Source organism: Rhinopithecus bieti, unplaced genomic scaffold (assembly GCF_001698545.2).
Source record: "Rhinopithecus bieti isolate Rb0 unplaced genomic scaffold, ASM169854v2 scaffold_72161, whole genome shotgun sequence".
Classification (NCBI taxonomy): domain Eukaryota; kingdom Metazoa; phylum Chordata; class Mammalia; order Primates; family Cercopithecidae; genus Rhinopithecus; species Rhinopithecus bieti.
In genome coordinates this window covers 1,120,823-1,146,160 of record NW_016828382.1, presented here as the reverse complement: position 1 = coordinate 1,146,160, position 25,338 = coordinate 1,120,823, and the positions used below count along the sequence as shown (strand labels likewise).

The 25,338-nt window shown below is 38.6% G+C and overlaps 1 protein-coding gene across 1 annotated transcript in view; it reads left to right on the top strand.

Moving 5' to 3' along the window:
• Positions 1 to 24,170, top strand: part of LMNTD1 (lamin tail domain containing 1) — a 66,765-nt gene extending 42,595 nt beyond the window's left edge. Inside the window, 2 exon segments of the mRNA XM_017864526.1 lie at positions 5,495 to 5,557; positions 23,831 to 24,170. Coding sequence (XP_017720015.1) covers positions 5,495 to 5,535 — 41 coding nt within the window. The 3' untranslated portion in view covers positions 5,536 to 5,557; positions 23,831 to 24,170.
• The last annotated feature ends 1,168 nt before the right edge of the window (positions 24,171 to 25,338 follow it).

The following is a 25,338-nucleotide window of genomic DNA, read 5'->3' as shown; positions in this document are numbered from 1 at the left end:
AGCTTTGCTGCTGCCTTGCTTTTTGATCTCAGACTGCTGTGCTAGCAATGAGGGAGGCTCTGTGGGCATGGGACCCTCCGAGCCAGGCATGGGATATAATTTCCTGGTGTGCCGTTTGCTAAGACCCTTAGTAAAGTGCAGTATTAGGGTGGGAGTGACCCGATTTTCCAGGTGTTGTGTGTCACAGTTTCCCTTGGCTAGGAAAGGGAATTCCCTTCCCCCTTGTGCTTCCTGGGTGAGGGGATGGCTCGCCCTGCTTCGGTTCTCGCTCGTTGGGCTATACCCACTGTCCTGCACCCACTGTCCGACACTCCCCAGTGAGATGAACCCAGTTCCTCAGTTGGAAATGCAGAAATCACCTATCTTCTGTGTCGCTCATGCTGAGAGCTTGAGGCTGCAGCTGTTCCTATTCGGCCATCTTGGCACCACCTCCGAAGAATTTTCTTAATCTGACAAATGATATTTGCAAAACTCCTAAAGCAAACGATATCATACTTAATGGTGAAGTAGGTGTAGTGGTGGAAGTTTTTTCCTTGAAGTCCTGAGCAAAACAAGAATTCTCTTTATGATGACTTCTATTCAACATTGTACTAGAAGTCTGCGTAAAATAAGGCAAGAAAAATGAATATACACATACTAATTATCCCATAAACCAGCAATTTCATTCCCAAGAACTATATATATATATATATAACAAATATATACATATGTGCACCAAAATATACATACAATAATGGTCTGAGTGACTGTATTTGTAGTAGCCAAGAACTAGAAGCAATCCAGGTGTTCATCAATTATTTAATGGACAAATAAATTATAATATGTTCATACAATCCCATAAGCAATGAAAATGATCTACTGCTACATGCAATAATATCAGTGAATCTCATAAGCATACTATTGAACAAGAAATGTCAGACAAAAAGGAATGTATATTGATTGATTTTGTGTATATAAAATTCAAAAACACAATATTGAACCATGGTGTCAAAGGTCAGAATAATAGTTATCTTTGGGAGAAGAAAGGATTAATATTTAGAGGTTATCAAAAATGCTTCTAGAACACTGACATGTTCCATTTCTTGATCCAAGTGGTGTTTGCAAGTATGTTTTACTGGTTTTACCGTATGCTATAAATTATGATTTGTGAACTTTCCTTCATGTATATTATACTGAAATAAATTTTATTTTAAAAGACATAATGAGCAATAAAAATCGGTAAGGGAAGAAAGCATGGTTCCATTAATGAGTGTGGACAGCTTATACACTGATAAGGAAGGACAAAGAAAATCTTAAAAAAAATACATTGATGAACTCAAAATGAATATTAATAACATGAAGCTTATTCAGTGCAAGAGAAAAACAGTCTTAACCATTAATAAGCCTAAACTCATCATTATGTTGCAGTGTCTTGGGAATTAATTTTAATATAGATTGTCATAGCTCAATCATTTCCAGAAATACCTCATAGCAGAGAAAGCTAATTGCAGCCCTTAAAATATTCTTCCTTTATACACAAGATTCACAGGTCCAGGGAAATCTAGACACATGGCCACCAATAATAAGGCCTGTTTTTCTCAGCCTCTGCTACAAATAGTAGGATTATGTGTCAACATCCTGTATGATGGAATGTGAAAAGAAATTGTGTCTACAACATCTGGATCATGCCCCAGGAGTATGTGCCCCCCTGTGCCTTCTCTACAGCATGACCATGGGGCTAGAGCTGCCATATTTCAACTGAGAGATGAAGCCATGAGCTGAGGATGGAAGAGTCACCCAAAGTGCCCTGTTCTGGCACATCTCCAGATTGTTAAATGAGAGATAAATACTTTTGTTTAAGCCATTTTTAAGTTGGATCTTTGTGTCTGAGCCAGATGGCCCATTTTTTAACCAGTAGCCCATTAAGAGAAACTAAATCAGCTACTGGTTAAAAAGGAAGAAAAAAATCACAGCCAGAGCAGACATTTTTTAAGATAATTAGGTGAATTTGAATACAGAATGAATATTAGACATTGATTCATTGTTCTTTTCTTAGGTGTGTTAATTGTGTTGTGGTTATATTGGTTGTTCTTAAGAGATTCATGCTGAAATCTTACTCTCTAATGGTCTGGTCATGTAGGCATATATGATAGATATAAGATAATATGTCTGGGCACGGTAGCTCACACCTGTAATTCCAGCACTTTGGGAGGCCGAGGTGGGTGCATCACTTAAGGTCAGGAGTTAGAGACCAGCCTGGCCAACATGGTGAAATACCATTTCTACTAAAAATACAAAATTAGCAAGGTGTGGTGGACCATACCTATAATCCCAGCTACTCGGGAGGCACAAGAATTGCTTGAACCCGGGAGGTGGAGATTACAGTGAGCCAAGATCACGCCATTGCACTCCAGCCTGGGCACCAACAGCAAAACTCCATTTCAAAAAATAAATAAATAAGATAATGCAAATATGGCAAAAATTAATGATTAAATCTGGGTGATAAGTATACAAATTTGGTTGTATTATTCATTGACATTTTCTGTGTGTTTAAATTTTTCACAACAAAATTTGAAATAGTAAAATAAATAAGACAGATCTTTTTGATAGAATCTAGTATGTACCGGGAGCTGTTAGAGCACAAAGGCAAGGCCCTGAGTACAGCACGGAGTCATCAGAATGAAGGCTAATAGCTCTTTAACACAGCAGATAGGTTTGCACTGTGTTGCCATTATTCATCCTATACCTAGAGAGAATGTGCTTTCTTCTTGCTCAGATTAGCTTGTAGATTATTGACAACTTTGCCAGTGTTCTTCTGTAATTCAGGTTAAATGACAGAAACTAGTCTGAAAATAGTATTTTGCATTGTTTTGAGTTGATAGTGTGAGCATGTTCAGTTTAATGCACTTTATTTGTTCATGGTTGAATGCGCTTTGCCTATCTTCTGCCATCCATCTCATACACTGCAGTGGAATTCATCTTAATTGTGGACTCTGCACCTGCTACTGTCTTCTATGCAAATGTTATCATAGTAATAATAATGATGATGTTTCTGAGTGTGGCAAAGCCACACTGTGAAAAACTAACTGCTAGAAAATAAATATAAGCAGAACACAGATAACCTTATGCAGGAATGAAACACTTAAAATCTCATCAATGTGAGATCCATATTAAGATCACATCTATAGAATTTTACTTAAGCTGGACTGTGGGCTCGTTATAATTTAACGGATCTGACTTATCTGTCTTCAGATCAAAGTATCTTTTTCCCATAAGAAACTGCCTCCAATACAAGTTTGAGATTTTTGAGTTTTTCTTTATATATTCCTCAGATCAGTATCTGTTCTGTTTATTGATGTTTGCCTGTATTGCATGGTTTAAATTTGTCAGACTAAGAATTTGGAATAACATCACGTTTCTGTGAATAGGCAGAATATTAGTCAATGTTATATACATATAAACATATATGGCTAAATTAGTCAATGACAGAGCTAGAAATTACATGAGTTAATGTATTTAAAAAGTTAAACGAAAAAAATCTGACTATCCAGAGGGATAGAAAAAACGAATTACTATATTGGACCACTTATCATCAGACTGAGTAGAAAACAATAATTTGAAGGAACATTGCAAAATACTAAGGAGTCCTGTCCATATTCTCTTATCAAATAATTGTACCAAAATTAGAAACTTTTATATGAAGGAAATTTTGATACCTCACATATTCAAAAGTAGTAATTTTTCCCTTCTCTTGCTTACTTTCAGAAAATTTAGATTAAAAGTCACCATATTTCTGCAGGACTTTTAAAAAAAGAATAGACAAGTAAGAACAATTTATGTGCTGCTTCTTACAGTTGAAACAAAGGTTTCTTTAATGGTTGAATAATGAATTCCAAAGTATTAGTCTTAGTAACAGAATAATTAGGCAACATTATGACCAGATATTTTATTTCAAAACATTTCAATATTATAAAACAAATGTTTTAAATTGTCCTTTAGTTATGAAAGATTGTAACCTTTTTTACAGAAATAGATATCCATTTCTTTACACAAGTAAAAAATATGATTTCAGAAATTCAGGGTATTCAGATTAAAGTTACTAGGTGCTAAATGCTTGAGGCTCAAAAAGAAAAAAAAAATTGCCATTACCCACTGACATGGAAACAGACAGATACCACTACTACTGACAGTCCTGTCATTCAATTTCAAAAACTTATAGATGGGAATGTTCTACAATGATTGTAGCTCTAAAATATAGAGTACACCATTTCTTAAGGATAAACTTTCAAGGTATAATTGAAAACCTTTCTTCTCAGATTAGTCAGTCTGAAAGGACATACATAAAATATTTACAAGGTCTATTTCGTGCCAACAAACTGCTCTAGAAGATTAGCCAGAGTCTTCTTATATCTAAGCCACTGCTTATAGTAAGGAAAATATCTTAGAAGCCTATTTATATTAGAATATATAAACTTACTATTTAGCAAGTTTATACTGTGATGTGCCAAACAGCATCCTGCTTCTTTAGATTCAGAATCCTATTTATGGCTAAGAAAATCCCTGTGATAACCAGAAACACTCTTGATTTTTGTTAATCTTCTTTGCAGATCACATTTTCACTTCCAGCCTTGGATATTGTTTCTCTGTAATAAAATACTAGCAATTTAACTTGATAATTCTTCTGAGTTTGCATAGAAAAAGAAAGGCTTAGGTTTGACTGAGGAGATTTTCCAGTTTTGTTTTGTTTTGTTTTCCAAAGGAGCTCATTATTGTCTATACCGAGGATGTTATTTTGTTTTCTTGCCTTTTGTTTTACAGGAATAAAAATAACACTCGTCTTTGGTCTAGAAGTAATTTGTACTTGGTATCATTCAATTCAACACTATTTCAGTTTAATACACTTGCTTCATTCCTGGAAATTATGTTTAAACAAAGTGACTTTCAATTCCTGCTTAAGTACATGAGAGTGAGGAAGGCCACCATATCTGTCACCTCATTCATCACCAGGCTGGAGTTGACTGACATAGGCAAAGCATCATCCCCTTCTGTCACATCCCTCCTGATGCAGCCGATTGCTGGACCTCCCTTCCCTAGCTGCTTTGTCATTATGGCAGTTCTACATATAGAAAGCATTTGAGAAATTTTACAGGCTGGTAAAATTATTCTGCAAATCTCCATTTTAAAAAATATATCTTCCAGATGGATATTTTTTGTCTCAAAGTTTTGACTAATTATGTCCTGAAATATATGGTTCCTGTTAAAATGATTCATTGGAAACTTGAACTTCATAAGAATCAAATAATACTTTTCAGGTGGTTTTTAAACCACTTGGTTTGAGTCTCCACTAAATACTATCCTTAAGCCACAGATTTCTTCTTCAAGTGAAAGAAAATCCTTTTGTTGTTAGCTTATTCCAGGATTTGTTTTAACATGAAAAATCAATATTTAGAATACTGGACTGAACTCTTGCCCTTCCCTACCTATCCTCTCTCCTTTTTTTTTTTTTAATTTTCAGGGACTAAGAAAAAGAAGACATCTGAGTCACAAAAGCAATAAGCAGTCAACTCAACCTTTAAAGGTAAGTGACAGTATTGCAAATTTGCTTTCTCAACAGAAAAATAATATGACTAAAGTAACTGGCAGAAATGTCTTTGAAAGTCATCAGAACATGGGTTGTCCTTATAAATTCCATAGTCACTAATTTTCTGTTAAATATTTATGTTGCCTTTACAGCCATCAGTTTTTGTCTTCACGTTGAATGATAAGCTTTCTAAGAATGGGAAATTGGAAACATCACATTACTTTTTGCCCCATATCCTCAATTTATCCTTGGTGATGGATAAGTAATGAGCCCTTGAACTCCAGAATCACTTCAAACACTCAAAAAACAACTCTGCAACTACACCAGTACATTTTAATTCCTATGAGCAAGAGAGTATTAATTACATCACAGAAATCATTCTGGCTAATGAGACTGTAGCTATTCTCACTTGCTAAATGATATTGTATCATTTAAAGAGTCAATTCCTATGTTGCCTCATCTCTTTTTCATGATGATATCAACTAAGTAATTGATGAATAGCTCAACAAAGTTGGTGTTCTGTTTTTTAAGTGGCTGAGTTTAAATGCTTCCCTAAATAGCTAATGACAAGGTGGTGTTTTGTTGAGGATTCCTTTTGTTTGATGTCTTTCTCTAGTTCACATTCTTTGCTGCCCTGGTTCACTGCTGGTCTTTATATGTTTATAAAACATATAAAAAATTTATGTTTTCTTGTTTGTTTTTTCTGCCTAGCCTTTCTATTCATTCCTTGACTTAAGATAAAAACTACAGCCACCTGAACCCTAACTTGTTGGTATTCTGGACTCTGCTGGTAGAAATGACTTAATTTTACTACTCCATACAGCCTGCTGGCTCTCTGGGTTTCTCCAGCTCCCCTCATGTATGCACAAGCCTTTCAGGTTCTATCTGATTGCTTAGCTGTCCAGTTTTTTTCATCCTGTCTCTCCCTAGATTTTCCCTATGTGTCATCTTCTATTTTTCTGAAAGTCAACTACTTTTTGACAAGCCCACTCTCTCCATTCCTATAACATCATATTCTTGAACTGCCAACTTCCTAAAAATGTGATAGCCACAACTTCTCTATTCAAAGCCTCCTTCACAGACACTTCTAGGACATTGGGACTGAAAAGGGACTTATCCAACCATTTTCCTTTAGGGTAAAGGAAACTGCAGTCTGAAGAGGTGAGTTACCAAAATTAACCAGTAATTGACCACAAGGCCAGAACTAATCCCAAGGTATTTTAATGGCAGAGAATTGTATTCCAGGGAGCCAAGAATTCAGACTTGGCTCCTAGTAATATAGTTCTTGTTCCCAGAGATCCTGAGTTATGTCTACCTGGTGATCAATTTCCTTCAGTTGCCATAAGCTTTAGTAGTGTGCAATTGAAATGCAAAGAAGGAGGTCTGAAATCTGCCTAGGCATTTAGCAGCAACACTTCAATAATTTGATTGTGCTTCACTCTCTGTAGCCAGAGAGAATTCTACTGAATTTGCATATGAGTTGGAAAAGGGACATTTTATTGTATACAAAAAAAATGAATTTTGCTTTTGTTTTGGTTGGAAAGAATGTTCTGAATCATCCCATTGGATATTAAATAACATAATTTGGCAGAGGTTTTTAGCCTTTGTTGATCTTCCTCCGTTATTATTTTGCTTAACTACCACGATAAAAGACTTGTTCATTGATCCTCTCTGTGGCATATTCTTTGGTAGCTTTGATATTTTTAAAAAATCTACCCACCCTGTTTTGAAAAGTTCTGGGCCTCCTAAGATGCCTTACTTCTGTTTTCTCAGAGCTCCCACCCCCATCTGGTGGTATCTTCAGGGTGGATCATCAATGTGCCCTTCACTGTGCCCTTCTGAAACCTTACTGGGAGCAAAATTTTACTTATTCAGTTTAACTGTTCATGAGTGGATGACTTATCTATTGCAGTCAGCTCCTGAGTCGGACTTGTCAGTTTGTGGAAAATTGTTCAGAGATGAAGCAATTGTTTGTTTGGTTCTTACTGGTATTCGTGAGCATCCTTGGCAACTTGTAACGCCATACATTTGGATAGCATTTCATGGCTGGCCGTGCATGGTGGCTCACGCCTATAATCTCAGCACTTTGGGAGGCCAAGGCAGGCGGATCACGAAGTCAGGAGATCGAGACCATCCTGGCTAACACGGTGAAACCCCATCTGTACTAAAAATACAAAAAAATTAGCCGGGCATGGTGGTGGACGCCTGTAGTCCCAGCTATTCAGGAGACCTAGGCAGGAGAATGGCATAAACCCGGGAGGCGGAGCTTGCAGTGAGCCGACATCGCGCCACTGCACTCCAACCTGGGCGACAGAGCAAGACTCAGTCTCAAAAAAAAAGCAAGCATTTCATGGCTTTACATCATGTCACTTGAGCCTTTGAGGTAGGCAGGGCTGATACTATCTCCAGTTTATAGCTAAAGAATCTTTAGCTCAGAGAGATTAAGTGACTCATCCAAAGTCACTTAGATAGTAAGCGGCAAAGTTAAGACTAGAATCTCAACCTGATGCCACTCTGCTAATTAACCTTTAAGATTGTCTTTGTCTTTTCTCCCCACTCAAATTTGTCTGAAAGAAAGAGACACTGCACATTTAGAAGCAGGACCAGAAGAAACATTTTAATTCACAAAAGGAGGAGTGGGCTACCACTGTTCCAAACTGCAAGAAAGATTTAGGTTCTAGTTCTAAAATTGCTAATTTAACAGAATGCCAATTACAGAGAAAAACAAGCAAATGAAAGTTCGATCTTATGGCTGGGCAAAGTGGCTCACACCTGTAAACCCAGCACTTTGGGAGGCCGAGGCAGGTGGATCACTTGAGGTCAGGAGCTCAAAACCAGCCTGGCCAACATGGTGAAACCCCGTCTCTACTAAAAATACAAAAATTATCTTGGCATGGTTGCACATTCCTGTACTTCCAGCTACTTGAGAGGCTGAGGCAAGAGAAATGCTTGAACCCGGGAGGCGGAGGCTGCAGTGAGCTGAGATCGCGCCACTGCGTTCCAGCCTGGCCAACAGAGTAAGCCTCTGTCTCAAAACAACAACAAAAAACAAACAAACAAACAAAAACGAAGTTCAATCTTGAGTTTACTTGACCACTAATCACATTTCTATGCAACAACTGATTAAAAGCATGCAGTGCGCTCAGAGTCAGGCTCTCAAATGCTCTCCTTGCTCAGTACCTTACAAAGAATGTGTGGGCATTCTGTTGTGTGACTAATGAACAGTGTCTGTGGGCGATGTCACAGAATGCTACAAAACAGAACTTTTCGCAAGTTAGAGAATTCTGGAAAGGCCAGGTAATTTTCCTATGTGGCTGCCACCTGTCATGTGAACTTTTAGACTTGCTAGGAAACACTGAGGATTCTCAAAAAAATTATTACAATGGAAGAAACAGCAGGGGAACAAATGGCTCTTGTTACAGATCACCAGAACTGTCCTCAAGAGTATGCAATTGCTTAGGACCCATAGAAAGCACCAAGATTGCAAACAACAGCGTATAAACTCGCAACCAGTAAACATTTTTACACACAGGAAGCATTCCTAATAAAGGTGCTGCTGATGGAGTCTTTCCATGAACTGAGCTATGTTCACGTATCTCTTACTGTCCTCAGTCGTCTAAACTGGACCGTCCAAACGTGGGATGTCCTTCTAGCCCTCCAAGGAGTGTTCCTTGGGACCTGACAAGAAGCTTTTATAACAGTTTCTCATGGGGCCACTTTTTGTGAGTGGGAAGTTGGTATCTAACAGCCGGGAGAGAGGGACTAATACTTAATGCTCTTTCATGTGAAACCCACCCTAAAGGAGTTGTAAAAGTCTAATAGTTATGTTTTCTGATATCAGTGTTTTCTATCTCTACTTTGTGGCATATTCCTTCAATCTCTGCACTGATAATATGTTTCTCCTCTCAGCCCCAAACTGATCTATCAATTTCCAAAATTTTTCAGTCAGTTGAAATTTCATGAGTTTTTTTTTTCCCCACAACCTACTTCTTTCAAAGAAGTGTGGTGTGTACTTCTTGTTAGTTACCCTGTTCTTGTTTACCCAGCTTTACCTTTATGGTGTCATGGCCATAACATAACTCATGGAAGAGTAAAAAGACCTGCAATCTAGGCTCTCTGCTATGCTGGTCAAAGACATTCCATAACTTAAAGAAAATCAAATGCCTGAGCAAACATAGCGGGTTCCACTTTCGTAGAGGAGGCATAGAACACAAACATCTCAGGCTATAAGGCCTCCTGCTAAGACTTCTACAGAAAATTCAAGCCTGCTGTACATAGGAAAACAAAGCTTGCTTTTTTTTTTCTATCACACTTTAAGTATGTTACCTGGTTTCTTTCAAGTCTGGGGCATACCTGAAATATTTAAAGGAAAAGATAATTAAGTACTACTTAAGTACCACCAAGAAGAAAACGAAGGGTGTGAAAATGGGTCAGTAAACTGGCTGCCTCAAAACCATTTTGATCTCCATATTCAAGACCAGAAGTAAACAGTATCCATGCCCAGATAATGAAATATAATAGCTCAGCTGCTTAGGCATCAAAGAGCCCTGAACATCATAAATCACCATTAAACTGTAAACTAAACAAGTGCACATTACAGAGTTGAGTTCATAGGGGGAAAAAAATGAATAATCCTTTCACCTTGGCAAAAGTTGAGTTCTCATAAAAATAATTTCCTCCCATGGCTGGGCACTGTGGCTCATGCCTGTAATCCCAACACTTTGGGAGGCCAAGGTGGGAGTCCAAGACCAGCCTGGGAAACATAGTGAAACTCTGTCACTACAAAAAAAAATTAAAAAACAGCTGGGTGTGTTGGCACATGCCTGTAGTCCCAGTTACTTGAGAGGCTGAGGCTAGAGGATCATTTGAGGCCAGGAGGTTAAGGCTGCAGTGAGCTAGGATCATGCCACTGCACTCCAGCCTGGGCAGCAGCGCCAGACCCTGTCTGAAAAGGCAACAAAAAAGAAGTTCTTTCCTGCTGTTACTGTCGCGCATCTGTGAGCATGATCAAGACCTGATGATTCTGGGTCTTCATTTAAGGTCAATATGAATGCAAAGACTCTGAACACCTCTACTTCATATTGCTGTAACAACTGAAGAATGCTTCCAGTCAGAATTACGTTTCAAAATGCATTGCCACGTATTTTTTTTTGCTCAGGACAATAATATCCAAGTCTAGAGAAAATGAAGATGCCTAGCATGTGGCAACCAACCTTCATCACACAGGAGAGGAAGCCAGCAGCAAGCAAGCAAGAAAATAGTTTCTTTTAGAAAAAAAAAAATAATAATTCCTTTGGACTTTACTGTCACCATTTCTGAAAGAAAAAGCTAGAGTTAGTGGACAAGTTAAAGTATTTGTTTTCTAAGCAGTTGAGAAAAAACATTGGTCAAAAGCAAAACCAGCACAGTCTTTATTTTGTTCACATGAAGTGCCCCTGTGACTTCAGTCTTTTATACTCCACCCAACTATCAGGTCTACAACTTCCACAGTTTCTGCACATGCATTTTCCAAAAGCATATGTGTCAGGAATCACAAATCTTGGAGTCTGATTCTCTACAGTTGGAATCTGTCTCCTTGAAGTATGGGGTTAATTCAGATTCCTAATGAAATAATAAGTTAAATTTCTACGGAGTAACCAGCTGGGAGTTTTTAAACCTGCCTACACTTATCTAAAATTTGCCAAAAGAGTCTCACCTTTCAGCTCGTGATACTTACTATGTGCAAAATCCCACAGACACAAACAGGAAATGACAAAGGAACAAAAATATTTTAATTAAATAATATAATGGAGCTACCTTTCAAAAATGCCATCCTCAGTCCCTATAGCTATCTTATTCTATACCTATCAACAGTCTAAACGTTTAAAAAATGAAATATGCCCATTATTAATGTTGACCCTATTTGTAGTGAGAAGGTATGATTGCTTCAGATTCTGTGACAATATCCTGCCTATACCTTGTAGCTCTATTTAAATTGATTTATGTATCTTTATATAGCATATACAGGACAATATGGTGCATACTTTCTTGGAGTTTGAGGAGAAAGAGAGAAGTGAGAATTTTTCCCCAATATCTTCTTTTAAAAGATTAAGAGTAAAATAACCCAAAATTTTATCAGTGGTGACCATGAAGAGAAAGAAACTCATTGAGTTTTGTTGGTTTATTACACCCAAGCACCAAGAGCTAAAAATGTATTTTTTAAAATATGCCAAGGGATTCAAACATGTTTTTTTGTTGTTGTTTTGTTTTGTTTTTGTTTTTTTGAGATGGAGTCTCACTCTGCTGCCCAGGCTGGAGTGCCATGGTGTGATCTCCACTCATTGCAGCCTCCGCCTCCCAGGTTCAAGTGATTCTCCTGCCTCAGCCTCTGGAGCAACTGGGATTACAGGCGTCCGCCACCCTGATCGGCTAATTTTTGTATTTTTAGTAGCGACGAGGTTTCACCATGTTAGCCAGGCTGCTCTCGTATTCCTGACCCCAGGTGATCTGCCCGCCTCGGCCTCCCAAAGCGCTGGGATTACAGGCGTGAGCCACCATGCCCTGCCCAAACATAAGCTGTTGTTGCAGGACTTTTCCTTAGTTTAGCTAAAGACAGGGTTCTTGTCTGTTCCACAGCCATGAAAATTTAGGCTCGCAGACGGTTAAAGGGTGAGTAAAGCAGGGCTTTATTGGGTGAAAAGGGGGTTAAATGGGGGAAACAGGGATCCTCTGCAAGGCCAGAGTCCCCTGCCAGAGTGCTTCCCGCCAGGCGTTGGAATACCAGGTTCCACACAGGAAGAGGCGGGACCCATCTCCTCTTCCCTGCAAAGGGCCAAACCCAAGGCTCCACCTCAGTGGCAGGCTGGTTGGAGTTTCTCCAGGGAACCCCTCCCACCTGGCCGTCTCACTTTTATACTAGTGTTCATAGAATATTATTGACAAAAGCCCAAAAATAGAAACAACACGTGTCCATCGACAGGTGAATGGATTTTAAAAATCTGGTGTATAATACAATGAAATGTTATTCAGTTATATAAAAAAAAAATGAAGTTCTAATACATGCTACAACGTGGATAACCTTGGAAATATTATGTTAAATGAGATAAGCCATACATAAAAGGATAAATATTATGTAATTTCACTTATCTGAATAAAAAATGTATAGAGATGGAAAGTATAACAGAGTTTACTAGGGCTGGGCTGGGAAGGGGAGAATGAAAGCTATTATTTAATGGGTACAGAGTCTCCGTTGGAGATGATGAAAAATGTTCAGGAAATGGATAGAGGTGATGGCTACACAACATTGTGACTGTACTTCATGCCACTGAATTGTACATTAAAAAGGTTAAAATGGTTTACAAAGTACTTCTAATAAAATATATCTAGTATTTCCAAGATGGAAAAAAATAATATTCTAGTCTCAAGCATCTGAGAAGATATCCATTGCTCAACAAAACAACTTTACATATACTTTCTGGTTATATTTCAGCATATATATTTTCTTGTTGCTGGGCCACACCGTTCACATTATTTACTCATTTTTGGACACTCCGGAGCAGACTTGTACATTTTCAGAAAACTGTCAATAACACTTTTTGCCACTTTGCACCATTAAGTGTTTTCTTTGAATCATGTGTTGGCCAAATCGTGTAGACTGTTCTGTTTTTTTCATGGTTACTATAGAAACTGTGCAGTCATAATGTTTTGAAGAGACTAGCAGGAAATTTAAGAGTGCACAAGAAAAGTTAACTTGTTTCATGGTTTAAAATTTCTTCCAGCTGTCTCCATTTGTGATGATTATCATGTTCACATTGGGAGTATAAACATACAACCAAAAGGGCTCTGGTGATTATGGCCAATAAGCCCTCACCCCTCACAGACTTCCCTCCCAACCTCTTTTCCTCAAAGATTTGTAATAGGAACACGTGAAACAAGTGGTATGTAAGGTTCAGGTGTTTTCAATTATTTCCCTCCTATGAACAGAGGTTTCCTGGATCCAAAATATGTTTCAGCTCAAAGGGTTTTCCTTATTTTTGAAGATGGTATCGTCTCAGGAAAATTTCATCTACATATCTCTGATTCACCAATGCTTCATCAATAAAGCATCTCCTCAGAGCTCTTCTACACAATTATTTCCTCCATGAGTGGCCAAAAATGTGGTACATTTAAGTATGTCTTTTGTAAAGTGTGTTCTTAGAAAGTATATAACCTTTGCCCTTGCAAGAAAGAGAGAAATGAATGCTCAGCACTGGGATTTGTGGTAGATTCCTTGTCAGTTACATCACCACAGAACATTCCAGCACAATGCCTCCACTATCTTCGTGCTCAGGCACTGTCACTCTCCCTCTAGTATGGCATAGGTGAGGGAAGATAGACTCATCTCTGATGGTATAAATAATTAACTGCCTAAATGTTGATGGTCATGCAAGACAATTCAGGGATTATAAAGAAAGAATGTGTTTCTGCAGCATTTTATTTTCCTACGTTTCTATGAATAAAAAGCTAAAAGATTGATTTTCAGGTTTCAACAGCCTTAGATAGCAATGGCTTTATCTTATAGCGTCAGAAATTTGCCACTTCATCATCGCCCTCTGCAAGTTAGCAGCAGCACTCTGTTTATAAATATCTTGCAGGAATTGTGAGCATTACTTCATTAACATTTGAATGAGCAGCATTAATAATATTCATTTTAGGGAAACAAATTCATCTACAGATGGATGAACTAGATGAATACAATGAAAAATAAATCCAAAACTTTACCTACTGCTTTATACCCCCAAATAGATAAACATTTTAAACTATCCTGCCTACACACACACACACACACACACACACACACACGCACACACTTTATGATTTTGGCAGGAAATAGTAAAAGAAAATATGAAATGGTAAGCACTGGTCCTATGATAATGTTTTTGATTAATTACCAATGAGCTTTGAAGAGAAATCCAAATTTTCAGATAAGTATCAGGGCTAGAGTTCTTTTAGAGGGCAAACTTTTGCTATTCTTGGCCCTTACTCCAGTGTCTAAGTAGAGGTAACATTAGCATTTAACCAATCTAAGTTTTACATTCGTAATAACAATACAACTTTGCAGCAGCTGTTGCTCAAAGAGTACAAAACTTCAGTTAAACAGGATGAATAAGTTCTGGAAATTATTTTACAGCCTGGTGACAGTTGATAATAATGTATTATAGACTTGAAAGTTGCTAAAAGAGTAGATCGTGTATGTTTTTGCCACAAAACAAATGTTATGTAAGCATAAATATTATTTTGATTGAATTAATCATTTCACAATATATATATACCTCAAAATACCATGTTGTACACTGTAAATGTATGCTATTTTTATTTTTCAATTCTATCTTAATAAAGCTGGGGGGAAACAACTAATATGACTTTGTGCTTAGACAATATAGATGGTTACCACTCAATTATCTATGATTATGAAAGTACTGACTTAAAATATATCTATATAGATTTATTCACACTCATATTCTTTGGAATACATTGTAGTGACAAACCAGAGACAAGTAGAAATTTTGTTTTATTTTTGAGGTTTTGCTTTCCTAAACTTTTACTTTTCGTAGGCTAAAGATAGTTTCACTATATTCAATGCCATGAGATTATCAGCCTGTTATTTAAATTTTAGAGCAATATGAAAAAATGTAAAACTTTTGGAATTGTTTGAGAACAGTATTATTCTGTCCTATATAAGTTAGGTATGTATCTGGATTGTGGTCCTGAAAATGAGGGGAAAGCTTCTCTAAATAAGAAGTCAATATGATTAAGAAGTTACCAAATTTTACCTTAATATCAACAGATTGCAGAGGTCAGTAATAAAACTCTTTTCTACCTTCTATCTGCATAGCACATTGTATTTTATATTAGTCAATGAATAGAGTTCAGACAGAAGGAGCAATGTAGTCACCAGGAGCATAACTACCACAAGAAATGGTTTTCAAGTTTATGTCTTATGCCTCCTACTAATGGAGAAAACAGGAAGCCTCCTGGATAGGTTGGGAAAGGAATCTACTTCCAAGACTCCCCATTCACATGGTTGGCAAAGTGGTCCTGACAGCACATTCCTATCCACAACGTCCTCTCCTTAAGGCAGCTCGGGCTTCCTCACACCTGGTCCCTAGGTTCCAAGGGTTAGTGGCCTAAGAAACAGGAAGTGGGAGCTGCCTATTTCTTAGGGTATGGATGCAGAAACCAACAGCATCCCTCAGACATGTTCTATTAGTCAAGCAGTTACAGAGCCTAGGTTCAAAGGGAGGGAAAATAGACCTCACCTCTCTGTAGAAGGCCTGGCAAAGGATTGTGGGCCATTTTAAACCCATTATTATTTGTAAATTGCCAACCAATTACACACTATCAACTTGATCTTGCCTTTCTAAATACACTGGGAATGGGAATGTCTGCCCCAATCACTGACAATAAAATATATTCCAATTCCACCGCAAATTCAGTTGGTGGACCCATTGAATCCTGATGTCTCAAAGAATCAGAGCAGGGAAGAAACTATGGCCTTTTATGTTTTGGGTGGGTATATAGTGAATTTAATTGAAATAAGGAGAATCTGTTTGAATATTTCTCTGAAGCAACAATTGGTTCTACAGATTATAAATTAACTCTTAATTCCTTGCACCACCTTTCCAGGGCTCCTCCACATCTTTCCCTCTTCCTTTAGTCACTAAAATCCACTAGGATTAGCTGGAGATATACTGTGACCGGCTTGTAGTTTTGTTTAGTTTTTACCTTTCAAGCTTATTTTTCCCTGTTATGCATTGTAATCACCAGATATTTTTTGAGCATCTATTATACACTAAGCATGAAAATAATGTGTAAAAATAATGCATTGTTCATGCCTTTAAGGAAGTCATAGACCAGTGGGAAAGAAACTTGTAACCAAATATTTAAAGAATCATAGAAGTACATAACAAAACTAAATACAAGACCCTGAGGGTGCTCTGAAGAAAAATAATTGCAGATAGGTGCCAAGCTGCTGATTTTAAGAGACAGGCTAGATGTGTCAGGCTAATGGAGAAAAGGAAGGCTGATCAGGACATGCAGCAAATACATGGAACACACGGGGCAGCTTTAAGGAATGGTCATTTATATTGGTACATTTAGAATATGGAATAAAAGAAAGAACAAGGAGAAGAGTCCAGAAAGGTAGATTGAGTTACATCGTGAGCTTTGTATTCTGGGGCCACGTGGGAAGAGAAAGAGTAATCCCAGCTTCTCCTTTGGAATCTAGCAGCATGTAGGATGGTGAGAGATGAAGAGAGAATTTGTTCCACTATAAAATAGAGGTTATTTTTCTAAGAAACCTCAACTTTTCAGTCTTGCTTTTATGACTTGCTTTCAAAAAAAGTTTAATAAAAAACATGGATCATAACATTTCTAGCTTACATGTATAGATATAAAACCTAAAAATTATTGATCAAATACAGTGATGACATCTAGCTTTGGCTTCAGAGTAAATGTCTGCCTTTGCTATCAGCATAGACTTCTTAAAATTCTTCTCTCCTTCATCATCTACTATCAGAATGAACAAAGCATAAAGTATTCATGGCAGCCATGGTTTGTATGACAGATTGTTTCCCCTAAAAATTCAGTGTTAAGCCAGTATCAATCTACACAGTGCAATTCATGATCCCTAATTAATAAATTACATATTGTTCCATCTCCACTATGAAAATATGCTATAGGGAAATTGACATGTGCAAGGAGCTGTCTCAGGAAGTTAAGAAGGACATCCTTTAAGAGTATGAACCTAAATTGAAAAGTTAGGTTGAATTATTATGCTAAGCCTATGCTATAACATCTTCAGGTAAAAACTTGACAGAAGATGGGGAGATATTCTAGTCTTAAGACTTTTGAAAAAATGTGTTCATAAGATTGACTGATATGCTCTTCTAAACTTGTCCTACTGGTTTTGCCAAAATGCTGCACCATTTAGTTCACATTACTGTTCAAGATCCCACAATGACTGTTACTCTCCCATACTTTGAAATCTAAAGTAAACTCTAATGTTTGCGAAGTTTTCTGTTGATTTCTGGATGTATATCTCTCCCTTCTGTATTTATTTGTGCAATCACTGCCTCAATTAGCACCTTATTTTATGTAAATTATCAACTCCCTAAATGTTCCCAAGGACTCCAGCTTGCTAAAGTTACCTTATCCTTTTAAAAGGCTAACAAAAAATTGGCTTGTAATGCCCCCATAATGGGAAACCTATTGTCTCTCCTAATAACTCTGAGGAATGCTGGTTGTTTAGGGGTTATCTTTCCCTGGTCACTAATGACCTCCTGGTGAATTCTCCATGGTCTATCCTTGTGTTGCCTTCTGTGCATGCTGTTCTTTCCCAGCAGCACATCACCATCAGGCTGGCACCACCCCAAATCCTCCAGCACCAAACTACTTTCTACACAAGACTGTATGCGTCCAGCCCACATTGCCTTGGGGCAATAGACAGAGTTTGTGTTACTCGGTCTATAACCCAGCAAATAACTTAGAACTGAATGTTTATTGTCTCTGAAGTCTTTTGGGCATTCCCATCTCTAGCAATTTCTCAAGGATTTTCTCCCCATATAGGCACGTTACGTTGCTCCATCAATCTTCCTTTCTCGTCTAATTTCCTTAGCTTCATAGTCCAGTTCTAGCTCCTCCCCACAGACCCTCTGTAGACTTTCCTGTTACTTCTCTTACAGAAAGTTTCTCTTTCAAGCTTCTTTGGTTAAATAAGGTTAGACTTGTTCCAAAAGAAACACATTTCAGATATAACATCTGCTGCATCCTGCATTATACCCATTGCCCCACTCTCTTGATCAACATTTGATTTTCTCCGTACAAAATGCTAAGTTTCCTTTGGCAATTATTTTATAGAAAAAGGGGGAAAATGATCAAGCACCTACATGGTAATCAGCCACTGAACTAGATACTTTTAACTAGTTCTCATTTCATCCTCAGGCGGCACTGGGCCCCAGCACCAGTAGCCAGCCAGAGCTCATCTGTAGCTGCTCCATCTCTATCTGGCAAGAGCCGTATGGTTTGCCTCAGTCAATTGTTGATTTCACTTTCATAAAGGCATGCCACTTTGCCTTTTGTCACCCTGGAGTTGTGTTTGTCAAAGACTAGTCTCTACAGCAGTTGCAATGCATTAGGTGGGAGTTTGTTAGAACTCCAACATCTTAGAACCCACCCAGACCTACCAAATCAGAATCCACATTTTAACTCTCTCCCTGGGTGGTTAGTGTGCACATCAGATTTAGAGAAGCACGAATCTCCACATATTACTATGTTCACAGTGTCTTTATAGATTCTTTTGATTAACATCTGTATTCAATTAGGATTGCTGGCTCAGCATTAGAGGACATTGATGACCCTATATTTCCAGAAGAAAAGCAAAATAACTGTGCAAAATAAAGAGAAGGCTTTAGTTCTGAATTTAAACTATTTGCAAAACCTAAAACTGATTTTCATGTTTTTAGTTCCCTTCCGCACCTCTGTAAAATGAGGTTTCCTTTTTCCATACCTTAAATGTAAGAATGTAAGGGCTTCACTTCTAACTTTCATAAAATGATCCATTCCACCTAGATAATAGATTTACTACTTTTGCTGATTGGCAACTAAAGAGTATATACCTTCTTCAGATTTGTAATTACCAAGTGTTTCAGAAATGAGGCCCTTGAAAAAGGGTATTATAGTGTAAACTTCACTTAATGTTAGAAAAATGTTATGGTCAATAGACCCTCTTTGAACTTCCCAGGTGGAGTTTTACTAGTTCTTTTGCAACTAGCAAAAAAACCACTATGAATATCTGTCATTTTCCATAGTTTCTTTGCTAGCTGAGGGTTGGTTTGTTTGCTTATTTCTTGCTAACTTTTTTAACAGTAGGGATTAGAGAAAAGTAAGGGATAGTGTTACAGAATAATACATTACACATTATAGGCTTATCCAAAGCCTTCAGATACCGAACAAATTGTGGGGTGGAGAAGCAGGGACTTAAAAAGGGTATTTGCGGAACCGGTTTTTTTTTTTTTTTTTTTTTTTTTTTTTTTTTGAGACGGAGTCTCGCTCTGTCGCCCAGGCTGGAGTGCAGTGGCGCGATCTCGGCTCACTGCAAGCTCCGCCTCCCGGGTTCACGCCATTCTCCTGCCTCAGCCTCCCGAGTAGCTGGGACTACAGGCGCCCGCCACCGCGCCCGGCTAGGAACCGGTTTTTATTTAAAGTCAAATAGTTTAAAAAGAAACTAAGCCTTCTGGTTTCCTTTAGATTTTATCAGTACCATTTTACAGTTTCTCTTTGGCATCAAAATAAATCTAATATATTACTTCACGTGAAACCAATAAATTTATAGCCACAACATAAAGATTTTGGAAGCTCTTTCAACATAAAGATTTTGGAAGCTCTTTCAAATACTTGAAATCAGTACATACAATCCTTATATCCTGAATCCTCATTCACCTTTTTATTTATCAATAATATCATCAGGTTTTCTTCTGTAATTTCATTTCTTTTGCAATTTCATTACAAGCATGTTTCTTCATAACTACTTAAAATGGCTATTGGGTCAATTATCTCATAATGTATTCACCTATGGGATATTTAAATTCCTTACCAAATGTTTCTCATTACAAACAATGCTGGGTCAGGCACAGTGGCTCACACCTGTTTTCCCAGCACTTTGGGAGCCTGAGGCCAGAGGTTCGTTTGAGCTCAGGAGTTCAAGACGAGCCTGGGCAACATGGTGAGACCCTGTCTCTCAAAACAGCAAGAAAACAAAAAACAACAATGCTTCAAGAAGCATATTCATGCAAATTATTTTTCTATGTAAACACTTTTTTAAAAAATAAAAATAATTTAGAAAGAAGTTGACTTTAATTGAAAACTCTAATTGGATAAAGTATATTTTCTAAATATGTCTCTTTGATTCTCAACTCTCAACATTTTTTTTTTAATTTACAAAAGAAAAACACAAAAGTTAACTATCCGGGTGACTTAAATACACTTGCTTTTTTCTCAATGATCTGTCGAGTTTGAGGTTAATTGCTTTTTGGCCGAACTTTGTTTAAATAGACATAACAAATAAAGGCTAGTTAGCAAGTTAAAGCTCTTGGTCCTCTGTCATATTTAGCTCTTCAGACTATTTATGTCCAAGTGTTTTAACCAAGGAGTTAAATGGTTAGATTTCTCTTTCATACATTCTTTGGGGTTATTACGCAAGAAACTTAAGGTTTAACCATCAACCATCAACCATGTTTTGTTTTTTTTTTTTTTTTTTTTTTTTTTTTTTGAGATGGAGTGTCACTCTGTCGCCCTGGCTGGAATACAGTGGCACAATCTTGGCTCACTGCAACCTCCACCTCCTGAGTTCAAGCGATGCTTCAACTTCAGCCTCTTGAGTAGCTGGGACTACAGGCACACACCACCATGCCCGGCTAATTTTTGTGTTTTTAGTAGAGGCGGGGTTTCACCATGTTGGCCAGGCTGGTCTCGAACTCCTGACCTCAAATGATCCACTCACCTTGGCCTCCCAAAGTGCTAGGCTTACAGGTGTGAGCCACTGTGCCCAGTCTAACTATTCATTCTTAAAGGCTTGCATTGATATTTCCTTTTTAAATAAGTGTTTAATATAAATTTTTTTGAGACAGAGTCTCCCTTTGTCACCAAGCTGGAGTGCAGTGGCATGATCGTAGCCCACTGCAGCCTCGACCCCCAAACTCAAGTGATCCTCCCTCCTCAGCCTCCCGAGGAGGCTGGGACTACAGGTGCATACAACCACACCTGGCTAATTTTTGTATTTTTTGTAGAGACAGGGTTTTGCCATGTTGCCAAGGCTGATCTCCAACTTCTGAGTTTAGGCGATCCTCCCATCTCAGCCTCCCAAAGTGCTGAGATTACAGGCATGAGCCACTGCACCCAGCCCACATTAAGACTTCTTATATCGCCAGGCACGGTGGCTCACGCCTGTAATCCCAGCACTTTGGGAGGCCGAGACGGGCAGATCACAAGGTCAGGAGATTGAGACCATCTTAATACGGTGAAACCCCGTCTCTACTAAAAATACAAAAAAATTACCCGGGCGTGGTGGCAGGCGCCCGTAGTCCCAGCTACTCCGGAGGCCGAGGCAGGAGAATGGCGTGAACCCGGGAGGCGGAGCTTGCAGTGAGCCGAGATCGCGCCACTGCACTCCAGCCTGGGCAACAGAGCGAGACTCCACCTCAAAAAAAAAAAAAAAAGACTTCTTATATCCATTTATGTCCACTTTAGTCTCTGCTCTTTGTCCTTCATTTTTAAGGGTTGTGTTAAAATGCAAGGTAAACACAAATGCTGAAATAAGTGATGAGCAAATACCCTAAAGTTAGGGGGCAGAGATTACTGAACTGTGTGGCGGTTGTTTTATCAAGTTATTGTCATTGCTTTGAAAACCTTAATCTTAAAGATGCTTTACCAAACTAGATGGATCCTGTAAGTGAACACACGCTCCCAAGTGCACTGTGGCCTGACAGCATTCTTTTCCGTGAACACAGACTTTCTGGGCCTCAGAATGCTGTTGATAAATGACACTTAATTTAATTGTGAACAGCTATTTCCTAAGCGTGTGCCTCTTCAAGTGAGAGGCAGGACATAAACACACTCACCAGCTCAGCATCAGGAGGATGAGAGAACGTCCTGCAGACGTTCTGTGCTTGCTCTGGACACACAAGAGAGGCTTCCGGAAAAATTGAAAATAAGATGGATTCCTCTTCCTGTTTTTTCATTTCAGGAGCAGCCACTTGTTTCTAACTCTCGAATTTTATGACTGACACGTGGAAACATTTTCAAAGATCTATTCAAAATTTAGCTGATTTTGTTCAAAGAAAAAGAGACATCCCCAATTCATTGTCAAAAAGCATAATGGGGCCGGGCGCGGTGGCTCACGCCTGTAATCCCAACACTTTGGGAGGCCGAGGCAGGCGGATCATGAGGTCAGGAGATCAAGACCATGCTGGCTAACACGGTGAAACACCGTCTCTACTAAAAATACAAAAAACTAACCGGGCGTGGTGGCGGGCGCCTGTAGTCCCAGCTACTCCGGAGGCTGAGGCAGGAGAATGATGTAAACCCGGGAGGTGGAGCTTGCAGTGAGCTGAGTTGGTGCCACTGCACTCCAGCCTGGGCGACAGCGAGACTCCGTCTCAAAAACAAACAAACAAGCAAAAAAAGCATAATGAGTCAACAGACCTGTATTAATAATCCCTTATTGTAGCACGTAGATTTGTGTGAAATCCAAGGCTTCAGTTTCTTTTTTTTTTTTTTCCTGATGAAAGTAGATGGACTATCTTAGAACTTTAAGATTAACTGTCTCTGACAACTATAAAATATCGTTACTGGGGATGTAAAATTAAAGCTGATGGAGACTGCTGAAGTTAATGTGGTTCTGGGATTAACATGCAGGGTTATTTGGTCTGAGCATGTTATCTTCTATTGATTATAATCAAACACAGCTTGTTCATCACTTTACCTCGTAACTTTCAAAGTGTACATGCCGATGACAACAATTGTATAGCCGGAAGTTTAAAGCAGAATATGAGAAATTACTCCTTCATTCTTTGCCGCCATTTTATCCTCATAATTATTCTGAAATGTTTTCCAAATTATTTCACTTATTTCTATAGTCAGCTATTTTCCATCACCACAGGGAAGGAAAATATTGCTGAAGAGACTTGGGTTTCAAAGAAACATTATTGCTTGACTGAGGGTCTTTAAACAGAAACCTAGAGAAATTTTTCAAACTTCGTTCACTATGTATATGTGTGTGTGTGTGTATATAAAGAAACAATATATTACTATATGTTGATGACCTCACTTAAGTAAACTAGGTAGTTAGGTTGTGATCTGAAAGAACCTGAGTGCTTAAGAATCTCTCTACTGCCACAGCTGTCACACAAGATACCCTCTTCAGAGATTTAAAGAATTTCTATTGGGATTTAGCCTGTTGTCTATCCAGCCACAGTTTAGCAGTGATAAGTCCTATATTTTACAGAACGATCCTGTTCAAATCACCATTTTATTGTCTTTGAATCCTCAAAATGTTCCCAAAATATGGCAGCATTAGTGCCCAAAGTCTATGCTGAGGCTGCACAGAAATCTGGAAGTGACTTTAAAATGTCAGATACGTGTATCAAATTTTGGTTTAGAAAATACTTTGGTGGTTGTACACACAATCTAGGAGAGTATATTTGCAAACAACAACTTAAATATAGAATGACTTGCCTGCTGTGTTCTCTGTGCTAGGGAGATCCTGAACTGGTGCCAAGGGCAGGAAACAGACAAAATTCTCTGTCTTCATGAAGCTGATACTTGAGTGATGGGAAACAAACAATATGCAAAATAAATACTTTAAGATAGCATGTTAGAAGGTGGTGATATCCTGGAAAATAAACCGGAAAGGATAAGGAACTCCTGAAGGAGGTCTACTGTGATTCAAATAGGATGGACAAGGAAGGTGTCACTAAGAAGGTGACATGTCAGCCAGTACTGAAGAAGGCAAGGGAACAAGCCACATGGAATGTGGAGTGAAGAGTTCAGCAGTGGAAATGGCAAGCCCAAAGACTCTGTGGTGGGAGGAACAAGAGGGGTGTATAACTGGCACCAGTGAGTATGGGAGGAGAGCAGAAGATCAGAGAGGCAAGTGGTGGAGAAGGTCTTGTAGAGCCTTGTGAAATAAATTACCTTGATACCTAAGGATTCTTGACTTTAAGGAATAGTACAGGCCTCAGTTATTTGGACAGCAAGCTAGACAGGCCCACCTGTGAGAAAGGGTGTCTTTAGCTCATGGTTGACCCACATAGATCGATGATGCCTTGATGGCTCAACGAGCTTTGCTGTTATCTGTGGATTTCAAATTATTTAGGGACTATAAAGACATACTCATCTGAAAATATAGTAATATTAACACAAGATAGTGCCTTGTGAAAAGCAGTTAAGGTGCTAGTGAATAAACTTACCAGAGAAAAAATAATCAGGCATTCAATTCTAGAAAGGATTTTAGGATAAAGGGAGAATGGGGCTAGGTTTTTAATCATCCCTAGTATTTGGAAAGAGCAGCACAAAGTAAGACGATCTGCATTAGCCAAGACAGAAAAGTACAGGTCTATTGAGCAGACAGAGGATTGACCTTTTTGACTACAGCTTAGGATCAGGAGCCGCTTTGCGTCCTTCCACTCACTGCATGATTTCTGCTATCCCTCTGCACCAAGGGCTGCTGCTAGGCCATAGAACACCTTTCTGCAAGTTTGAGAAAGGCTCAAGTGTCCCTTCAAGACACTACTTTCATCACTGGAAAGCTGTGGCATACTGATGTTGTGAGAACAAGATGCTTTACTGCCATCTGCCAGAAAATCATGATAAAATACAAATGCACCATGCCTACAATGGGAGTGCATGCCCTCAAGTTGCACATTGCACAAACCATACAACCACGTGTGGCAGCCGCACATGTAGAAGAAGGTGTGAATAAGTCTGGATAGGAACTATTTAATCTGAGTGTGAAGGTATTTGTATCACATGTGAGTGCTCACCATTGGGTGACCTCAGCAGAGGAGGATTTGAATAATCAAGTGGATAGGATGACCCACTCTGTGGACACCACTCAGCCTCTTTCCCCACCCACCCTTGTCATCACCCTATGGTGATGGTCCTATGAATAAAATGGCCATGGTGGCAGGGATGGAGGTTATGCATGGGCTCAGCAACATGGACTTCCACTCGCCAAGGCTGAGCTGGCTTTAGCCACTGCTGAG